Here is a 10,796-nt window from a genome sequence, read left to right as displayed (position 1 = left end):
AGATAGGTACCCCAACACTGACAAACATATGGCTTGCACTGGAGCTTCTTGGAGCTCTCAGCAGCAGCCTCATGCTGTCATTATAAGCCACTGTGAGTTTTCTAATGCTGCCTTGCTTATAACGACACCACAGATAAGCAGTATACAAAGGTGTACAATACGCTCTAAAGAGTGAGATCTTCACGGATACAGAGCACATGCTTAACTTACGACACAGCATGTTCGCTTGAGCATACAGCTTCCGATGCTGCCTATAGATATCCTTGTCATCAGACAGGTCATTTGCAATAATATGACCCAAGTATGTAATCTCACTGCACATCCCAAGTGCAGTGCCAGGCAGAGAGAAGTCAGGGAAGGTTGACTGTCTGTCTTCTCTACTTCTAATAATCATGATCTTACTCTTTTTGGCATTGTATTTTATATCAAAGTCAGCACCATACTGTGTGCATATTCTCAGAAGCTGTTGGAGACTAGCACTAGATGGGCTAAAAATGACCAAATCATCTGCGTACATAAGGTGATTAATTAGTGAGTCACCAATCCTACAACCTGTACCACATGCATTTAAAATCAAAGACAAATCATGCATATACATATTAAATAGAAAAGGAGACAGACTTCCGTCCTGGCTAACACCATTGGTCACTTGGAAGGGAACAGATGTGACATTCCTCCATCTCACTCTCATTGTCTGATGTGAGTAACAATAAACCAAGATTCTTATTAAAAAACCAGGGACCCCACTTTTAGACAATTTTAACAATAATTTGCAAACTTTTGCCTATGTTTAAATAGAGGCCGTGTTCCTGCTCAATGTCCACTGCTAGTACTATTATTTTTATTACTTATAATCTTTACTGTTACTATAACTGTCACTGTTCATCATGTCTTTCCATACACACTGCTATAATTATTATGTCATATTTCTATAATTATTATAGTTAGGATTTATTGTAGTTGATCTGCATCTCTCTCTCTCATCCCCCAAGTGGTCGTGGCAGAAGGCCACCCACCAAGAGCCAGGTTCTATTTGAGGTTTCTGCCTGTTGCGCTGCCTCCAAGTGGCCAAAAAACTGCATCACTGAACAGAACATTGTTATAATCTAAATGCAAAGCCAAATTACTGCAGACAAACTGCCAGCAAAGACTTATATATACAAATATATAAAATATAACATTTACATCAATTTGAGTTTTGGTCCATGATGTCAAATTAATTTTATTTCTGCTGAGAAATGTATTAGTCTGAGTGTAGACTCTTGCCCAACAGTTAAGCCATTTTGGCCTCTCTTAATCTTGGCTGAAGAGGTTAAATATCCATCTTTTTACATATTCTCTTCGATATGTCTGGGGCTGGTGCATAATTCGACAGCAAGACTTATAACTGACACCATAAAAAGAGACAGCATTACAACAGTACCAGCGTCCCTGCACTGGCTACCTGTCAAATACAGGATTCCTTAATTAGGCACGAGTTAGCTTTAAACTTATTTGAATATAACCAAAGATATAATTTGTTAATTTCTTTTGTGACCATTTTCAAGTTCTGTAAATCATCCCGCAACAACATTTTGTTTGTGTTATCTGCAAAAACAATACATTTTTGTAGATTTGATACTTTACAAATGTTGTTTATGTAGAGGATAAACCGTTTTGGGCCCAATACTGGCCCTGTGGGACGTCAAAGGTGATGATCCATATCTAGATACTGACTCCAGTTTTCTACGTAGTTTTTCATCCAATCATATGCCACACCTCTGATGCCATATATTTCCATTTTTTTTGTAACAGTATTTCATGATCAACTGTATCAATTGCTTTTTAAAGATTAATGAAATCTCTATCGCATAGTTTTTGTTGTCAATACAATTTGTTTATCTTTCTTTTTTTTAAAGATTATTTTCTGGGAATTTTTAGGCATTTATTTGTATATGACAGTTGAAGATGTTAAACGGGAGAGAGAGGGGGAACGACATGCAGCAAAAGGGCCACAGGTCGGAGTCAAACCCGCGGTCGCTGCATCGAGGAAAAAACCTCTACATATGGGCGCGCGCTCTTTTTAATTTGTTAATCTGTGTTTATATACTGTCTGTTAATAGGAGGTTTATTACTGTGTAAATATTTTAGATTTATTACTATTATTATTATTATAACTAATTATATTTTTTTCTATTTCTTATACTTAATGTATATTTATTTCTCCTATGTCTACTTAATGTGTATTTGTGGTATTCTGTTGTGTGTAAATTTTTCTTTTGAGCTGCTGTAGCACATGAATTTCCCCAGTGTGGGATTAATAAAGTCTATCTTATCTTATCTGAGCTTATCTTTCTACCAACTCTTTCATCCACTGACTATCAGCACTGCTGCAAGACACCACAACACCTGGTTGTGCCGCCAGGTTTAACGACCTTAAATGATACTGGTCTTGCAGCCCACCAGGATGTTTGAGTGCAGCTGGAGTCTGGTTGCAGAGTGGCATATGGGGTCTTCTATGTACCACTGGTTAAGGTTTTTGGGGGGATGGCAGCACATCATAGATAGTATTTTATTATCTTTTATTGTTTAAACTGGTCACGTTATTTTTAATCTATTGATTTGTGTACACGGACACGTTTATCTCGTTTTTTTCATGGTGGTCAGCACGAAATGGGAAGCATCAAGAACAGGAAAGGAGCATGCGAGGCTACGGTTGGGTTAAAAGAAGAACCGGTTGGGATCAGGAAAAGAAGAGCAGGTTTGGGTTAAGGAAAAGAAGAACCAGTTGGGATTAGGAATAGAAGAATCGGGATAGCAAACGCGACTCGCGTGAAATGAGCCCCGGTCACTTGGGGACACGAGACAACAATGGACCGTTGGGTTAAGGAAAAGACGAACGGGGAAAGCAAACGTGACTCGCAGTAAACCACACAACAACGGACGGGGAAAGGAACCGGTCACACGCGGACGGTAGTGTTTAGGAGAAGAACAACGCGGAAAGTTAACGTCACACATGGGAGAAGATCCCCAGTCTCCTGCGTGAAAGTCCTGTGTTGTTTGACCCATCCACCACCCCAACCAACCTCCTTGCGCAGATTTTCAGCTTTTAATACTATTCGCTACCGTTGTCGTGCTGTGATCACGAAAGATGCTTCCCATTAAAATACATTAATTTAAAATGTGTGCTCTCCACCATGAAAAAAACGACATAATCGTGTCCGTGTACACAAATCAATAGATTAAATAACGTGACCATTTCACGAACTGCCCTGAGACTGGGTTGTTTTTACAGGTCAAAATGAATTCCCATCACTGCTAAGGAAAACAAAGGAAAAACTCTGTGAGAGGAAATTCAAGAGAAGATCCATACCTCCAAGGATGGCTGTGTGCTTTGAGTGAGAAATTACAATACTCTCAAAAAGTCCAAGAATACAAACAGTTCCATGAATCCAAAAACAATTCTGCAGTTCATGATTTACCCAACTAAGGCTGTTAGAAACCTCACAGTGCTGGTGTTCTTGTATGTCACATGGTATAATCAACAAATAGTGCTAAGAAATAAAACATATCACAGCAAAAATAATATATTATAATATCTTTTTATAATTATTCTTTTTCTACAATGAAAAAAAACCACATTACACTACTAACCCCTTACGTACTTTATATTACCAAATCAGGTTACATGCTGCCAGTCCGACATGCAGCTACTCCGACATGCCTCTATTCCGACATGCTGCTATTCCCTAACCCTATCCCCTAACTCTAACCCTAACGGAAAAAAAAATTGTTGAAAACAATGGAAGTGCCGCCACTTTAGACAATTAGACGTCAATGTCAGAGTGGGGGTATGTCAGAATGGATGGCTGAACCTGCCAAATCAGACACTAAAAACAAGACTCACAGTGATATGCACTCATGTTCTAGGCTCTTGCATTTAAGGCTGTTGATTTGAACATCTTGGAATTTCATCTGAAGAAAGAGAAAATATGGTACTGATGAAAAAGTCAACAATGGTAACATTTAATTTTACTACAGAAACAAACTTCAAACTTCAGTTCATGTGATTAGATGATAAGATAAAAAATAAGGTGTTGTATCATTAAATGTCAGTGAAAAAAGTATTTGACATCACATTGTTGATGCTAACAATGCTTTTTATGTTTAGGTCTATTAGAAACAAATCCTTAAATACTTTGTAAGAATCTTTGCATTATTATGATGTTGTAAATAGTATCATTTGTCTCCACTGAACAATCTCTTCAGGTGTTTAAAAATGTCTTTCATTTTCAGTCCATATATGATCGGATTAAAAAGAGGATGATAGAAAATCATTTGTAAAGACATAATTAAATAAACAGTTTTGGAAAAATCTGTTTCCAGTCGAGCTAGAAGTACATCATATGTACTCAAACAGGAAAAATTGATTAGAACCAACAGGTGGGGTAAACAGGTCTGTGCAGCTTTTCTCCTGACTTCTCTACTACTTTGATAGGTTATTATAAGTATCCTGGTGTATGTAAAAAGTATGAAGAGTACAGGGAGAGGTACAGCAATTACAAACACAATCAAGCCATATACATTCAGCACTGTTGAACTCACACAGTGAAGTTTCTGAATAGTGCTGTTGCAAATGATCCCTTTTAAAATAAAGTAACAGAGCTTTTTATTTGCAATTAGTAATGGTCCCACTGAAAACTGACAAGCAGGCAGAATCCAAGCTAAAATCAGGAAAACATAAACAGTTTTTGTTCTCATGATAGTTGGATATTGCAGAGGTTTACATATAGACACATATCTGTCATAAGCCATTACTGACAACAGAAAGAATTCTGAAATGGCTAGAGTGTAATAGATATACCATTGAAAGAGACAGGCTGAATAAGATATGATCTGTTTTTCAGATAAAAAGTCAATCAAAAGCTTTGGATAGATTGCGGTGCTGTAAAGAACAGAGTTGATTAACAAAGCTGCAATGAAAATGTACATAGGCTCATGGAGGGCTTTGTTAATCACTATGATGCCCACAATAGTGGAATTACTGCAAATTATTAGAATATATGCTGAAAACATGATCACAAAATAAAGATATCTGTATTTCTGCACTTCCACATGCCCATCAAAAGTTATATATGTTCCATTTAATTCATTATCCATTATGGTTGTCTAAAACAAAATGTTAATGAATGAAACATGTAAATTACTAGAAGTCTCATATAACCTGATATTATCTCATTTAATGATCAATACCTGACCTTGATACGGACTGGTTTGGCCCGGCAAACAGAATTGGATCTGTGACCTGTTTGAGGTTTTTATCAGACTGCTTCAACCTCCTAGGATCTCATTAACCACTCCAAAGGGAAAGCTACTAACATGTAAACAACTTGATCAAACTCTGGAGGCCTTAACTCGTGTTGTTAATCTTTGTTTGCTCAGATTACATTACTCTGTCATATTAAAAATTGCACTCCTAAGCCCTGTTCGGATCAAAGATTTTCGACGTGATGAGTTGAAACCTGAAACTACTTGCAATGCACCGGTCTGCAATGTTCTCAAACCTGCGAATTTACACCAATACGACATGACGAGACAGTGTATCATCTTCATAGCAACGACTCTTTGTAATTTTGTTCTAACTTCCGACTTAAAGACTTCTTTGTAGCTGGATATATCATTTGTTGCATCTTAATATGAATGGGGCTAACGTTAGTGATAGTGGGATCCTTACTACAGCTGCATTTCTAGTGATAAAATGGAGAAAACGTTTTATTTCTCTAACTCACTGCTGTGTTCTAACGCCACTGGCTCTCTTAAGTCACTCTCTAGCTAGCATCACTGTGCTCGTGGGCGCTCGTTGTTGAAACAATTGACGTCCTGTGGGATTGCGGAACAAACGAGACGGAGAAGTTAAATCAAGTTGAGTCTTACAGCTGCAGGTTACACTTTCAGGTGACACAGCTGTAGGAGCCAAATTGAGCTTTGGGTTCATTTAATGTTCTTTCTTCTGAATAGTAGTGAGTATGTGTGTGTTTGTGGATGAGTGAGTATATGTGGCCACAGGTCTGTCTACACCCACCTACAGGATGGTTGGGACGCTGAAGGTGGAGCCCAAGGGGAAAGGCTTAAAAGACAGGAAGCCACAGCAGTGGGTGTGGCCTGAGAGGGAAACAGTGTTTTGACCGTGTGGTGGTGTGCCGTGTGGTGCCATGACGTGACAAGCCGTTTTGCTACCATATAAGAGACTGCTTTAGTTTGACTTTTTGGTTTATTTTACCTTAAGTTTTTGTTTATGTAACATTCTATCTACATCAAGAATAATAAATGGTCATTGAATCGACTACATCAAGTTCTACTCCTCATCTTTTACTGCACTTAGTAACCATGTGGAGGAGCGGCGCACGATGCCCAGGCATTCAATGTTTGCAAACTCCTCCCTGGCGATTGCAAGCTTAGCTGAATCGAGGCGCCCATCACGGCATAGACTGGGAAAACAGTGGTAGTAATATGGTGCTCCACCCCATGCTTGGCCACAGCTGCTGAAAACGTGGGTGTGGGAAGGCCAGGGAATTCTGCAAGGAGGCGTTACACATCCCCTGCAGCGAGCATGTTAGACAGGCCGAGTGACTCTGCCCCTCCCAGGATGCATGGGTATGAAGCAAAAGAGACGGCATCAATTAAGTGGCAGTTTGTAACATCCACCAGCAGCCTAAATGCACACAGAATATCTGCACCCAGGAGGGGAACAGATACACCAGCCATAACAAAGTCCCAGCCGAAACCACCACCTGCCGAAACACACCTCCACAAACCTGGTGCCATAGGTCCGTGCAGGCGTGCCGTAAGTGGCGTCCATCGGGGGGCCATGTCCCCTGGCCATCGTGTCCACAGCTGACGCAGGCATGATGCTACGCTGGGCGCCTGAATTGATAAGCAGCCGCCGGCCCGACAAAAAGTCCTTAATAAACAAAAGCTTGCTGTCCCCGCCAGTGCTCACTGCTGCTATTGAGCACCGGCTTTGGCATTTCCCCTGCAGCTAAACTGCATGGTGGACAGCACTGCTTGGCCTTGGCTCCAAACCTGTTGTGGTAATAGCACAGTCCATTGTCCCATTGTTGAAGAGCAGCCATTGCAGCCGCGGTGCCTAACGTGTCCTCCAAAGGCAGAGTGAAAGTCTGTGCAGGAAGCAGCACAAGCACAAACTGCTGCCGGTTTGCGAGGAAAATCCTGTCTGCCTCAACAACTAACCCACAGTAATCCTTGGTGGATGAGATGGGAGAGCTGGCCAAAGCAGTGCGCACAGGAGCCAGGAGCTGTCGTAGAAAAACGTGTGAAAAGGAAAGCCGGGTTTAAAGAGCCCAAAACAGCTAACATCCTCTCCATCAGCTGTGACGAAATTCAAACTGTAAATATATCATAGTTATGCCGGCAGCTGGCCGCGGAGCCCCAGTAGTGCAGTAATCCACAAAGGGTGACTTTGCCCTGGGTATGGAGCCCAGCAGGCTGCCGCTTTCTCATCAGACTGTGTGGAGCTCCTAAAGTCCAACATGTCTTACCAAATTTGCATGTAGCCATAAATTTTTGTAAAACGGCCCATATTTGAGCTTTATATAGTTGATTTCTCGCATAAAAAAAGTCTCAGAAGTGAATTTGGTAACGGAACATTGCAGTGTCTGGAATATGAGACCTGCTGTCTCGTCTCTAATGTGTGTGTATGGGGATTCACTCAACCAATCAGCGTGCAGCTCATCTAAATATTCATGACCATACCATATTTGGAAGAAAAGCTCTTGTTACAAATAGGGCCAAAACACAGGGATGCATAAGGGCCAATAAAATGTCAACCAGCCCATTTTCACCCCAACCAATGTTACATACCCCATTAGGAGACCATAAGGAACAGTGTGAAATACCCTATATAATCATTCTATCACCCCTTTAAAATGTTCTTCTTTGATAAAGCATATCAGTAGTTAGTAGGGCTTTGACTTTTGCCCAAAAATCATATTCGAAGTTTGTTTGTTCATTAATATTAATATTCAAATATATTTGAATATTTATTAATACTATTTTGACCATTAAATGCCTTCAGTAAGACCTATATTGGTATCAAACTTAAGTTTTAAAAAACATTTAAAGTCAGACCCTGGATTAAACACAAACACTATGCTTTCGACAGGAAGTTCTGAGCTTTTGCCGTAGCCTACGTAAGTGGTCTGATGTTTTTACTTGTGTGCTGGTGTGTGCGTCGAGTCGGCGTGTGTGTGTGTGGCCCTCCAAAACAGTCAACTCTCTCTTCTGTTGTGTGACTGAGGAGCAGCCCCGCCCTCCCCTTTGTGCTCTCTCCTCACAAGCAACAGCACTGAGCAGGCAGGTAGAAAGGGGAGAAGGGACAGGGTGCGGGCGCCGGTGTAGGTAGGAAAGACAGCGGCACGCGACGGGAGAAAGATGCCGCTGAGCTGGCCTGGCCCTGGGCCAGCCTGCCTTCTTTGAGAATTAGGGGTGAATGCAACGCTACCAAGTCACAGCCGAGAAACGTGCGTTGCCGTGACGTGTAGTTACATTTTGAAATGCGTGACAAAGCCTCGGAATCTGAACTGAAAACGTTTACAAGCAAACACATTTACAAAAAATAATGCCCATAACAGGCTTGAATATTAAGGGCTGCCTAATATTTGTTCGAATATCATTATATTCGAATAACGGAGTTTGGAGTCAAAGCCCTAGCAGTTAGCCATGAAACAGCCCTTATTTTCTGTATGCTGCTATAGGTTTAGACTGCAAGGGAACTTCTTATGACACACTGTGCTTCTCTCTTACTCCATCTGTGTGTATTCATGTCCCATTAACCCATGTTAATAACTTAGCTTCTTCCCCAAAGTATTTGTGCTTTCTCACCTTGCAGATTGTCTTTGATTGTGGTCGCACCTTAATCGTGACTGTGGGTTTAAAATACTCTTAATACTTACTTAATGCAGACTCTGGCCCAACAGTTAACCCATTTTGGCCTTCTTTAATCTTCGCTAAAGAGGCTTTTTACCTATAGTCTTCGTCACAAATGCAGCTGGTGCAGAATATATACAGTTCCATAAATCCAAAATCAGTTCTGCAGTTCATGATTTACTCAGCTAAGGCTGTTAGAAACCTCACAGTGCTTGTCATGAGACATAGTCTACAAATAGTGTTAATAATAATGAAAAAAAAAATGTGATAGCAACAATAATAATATTTCTTTTATATTTGTTTATTTTTCCACAATGAAATTAAAAAACATTTTATACTACCAACTCTTAACATACAATATATTGCCAACCATACACAAATCAAAAGTTAAACAGAAAAATCACAAAGGTATGCAGTCTTGCATTCAAGGCTGTTGATTTAAACGTCTTGGAATTTTATCAAAAGACAGAGGAAATATGGTACTGATACAAATTTTAATACTGGTAACAAAGTTGTATTTTACTACAAAAAGAAAATTTAAACTTCAGCATACATTTTGTGATTACAATATGTTGGATTTTTAAATATCATCGAAAAAAATATTTAACATGACATTGTTGAAGCTAAAAACACATTTGCTTGTGTTTAAGTCTATTAGAAACAAATCCTTAAATTAAATACCTTCCGAGAATCTTTGCATTATTATTAAGTTGTATTGAGTGTACACAGTTGAAAATATTAGTTTAATTTATCTAGCCGGAACAATTTCTTGAGGTGTTTATAAATTTCTTTCATTTTCAGTCCATAAATGATTGGATTAAAAAGAGGATGATACAAAATTATTTGTAAAGACATTATTAAACGTACAGTTTTGGGAACATTTGTTTCCAGTCGAGCTAGAAGTACATCATATGCACTCAAACAGGAGAAGTTAATCAGAACCAACAGGTGGGGTAAACAGGTCTGTGCAGCTTTTCTCCTGACTTCTCTACTACTTCGATAGGTTATTATAAATATCCTGGTGTATGTAAAAAGTATGAAGAGTACAGGGAGAGGTACAGCAATTACAAACACAATCAAGCCATATACATTCAGCACTGCTGAACTCACACAGTGAAGATTCTGAATTGTGCTGTTGCAAATTATTCCTTTCAAAATAAAGTAACAGAGCTTTTTATTAGCACTTATTAAAGTACTGACTGAGGTTTGGCAAACAGGTAGAATCCAAGCTAGAATCAGGAAAATATTAATAGTTGTTTTCTTCATGATAGTTGGATATTGCAGAGGTTTACATATAGACACATATCTGTCATAGGCCATGGCTGACAACAGGAAGAATTCTGAAATGGCTAAAGTGTAATATATAAACCACTGAAAAATACAGGCTGAATAAGATATGATCTGTTTTTCAGATAAAAAGTCAATCAAAAGCTTTGGATAGATAGCAGTGCTGTAAAGAACAGAGTTGATTAACAAAGCTGCAATGAAAATGTACATAGGCTCATGGAGGGCTTTGTTAATCACTATGATGCCCACAATAGTGGAATTACTGCAAATAATTAGAATATATGCTGTAAACATGATCACAAAATAAAGATATTTGTATTTCTGCACATCCACATGCCCATCAAATGTTATATATGTTGCATTTAATTCATTATCCATTAAGGTTGTCTAAAACAAAATGTTAATGAATAAAACAGTTATATTACAAGAAGTCTCATATAACCTGAGATTGTCTTATTAAGTCAATAGTACCTGAATTTGATACACACTGGTGAGGTCCGGCAAACACAGAAATTGGATCTGTGACCTGTTTAAGTCTGTGGTAAGTTTTTTTATCAGACTGCTTTAACCTCCATGGAGCTCAT

The 10,796-nt window shown here is 39.2% G+C and overlaps 2 protein-coding genes across 2 annotated transcripts; both read right to left on the bottom strand.

Moving 5' to 3' along the window:
- Positions 1-4,218: 4,218 nt before the first annotated feature.
- Positions 4,219-5,139, bottom strand: LOC120569448 (olfactory receptor 6N2-like). Its single transcript, XM_039817317.1, has one exon. It carries the CDS (start codon positions 5,137-5,139, stop codon positions 4,219-4,221), a length of 921 nt encoding a protein of 306 aa, XP_039673251.1.
- Positions 5,140-9,663: 4,524 nt separating this feature from the next.
- LOC120569447 (olfactory receptor 6N2-like) lies at positions 9,664-10,590 on the bottom strand. Its single transcript, XM_039817316.1, has one exon. It carries the CDS (start codon positions 10,588-10,590, stop codon positions 9,664-9,666), a length of 927 nt encoding a protein of 308 aa, XP_039673250.1.
- Between the last annotated feature and the right edge of the window lie 206 nt (positions 10,591-10,796).

The sequence above is a fragment of the Perca fluviatilis genome, chromosome 12 (genome assembly GCF_010015445.1).
Source record: "Perca fluviatilis chromosome 12, GENO_Pfluv_1.0, whole genome shotgun sequence".
Taxonomy (NCBI): domain Eukaryota; kingdom Metazoa; phylum Chordata; class Actinopteri; order Perciformes; family Percidae; genus Perca; species Perca fluviatilis.
Note: the sequence above shows the minus strand (reverse complement) of the source record. Positions and strands in the feature narration are given on the sequence as shown.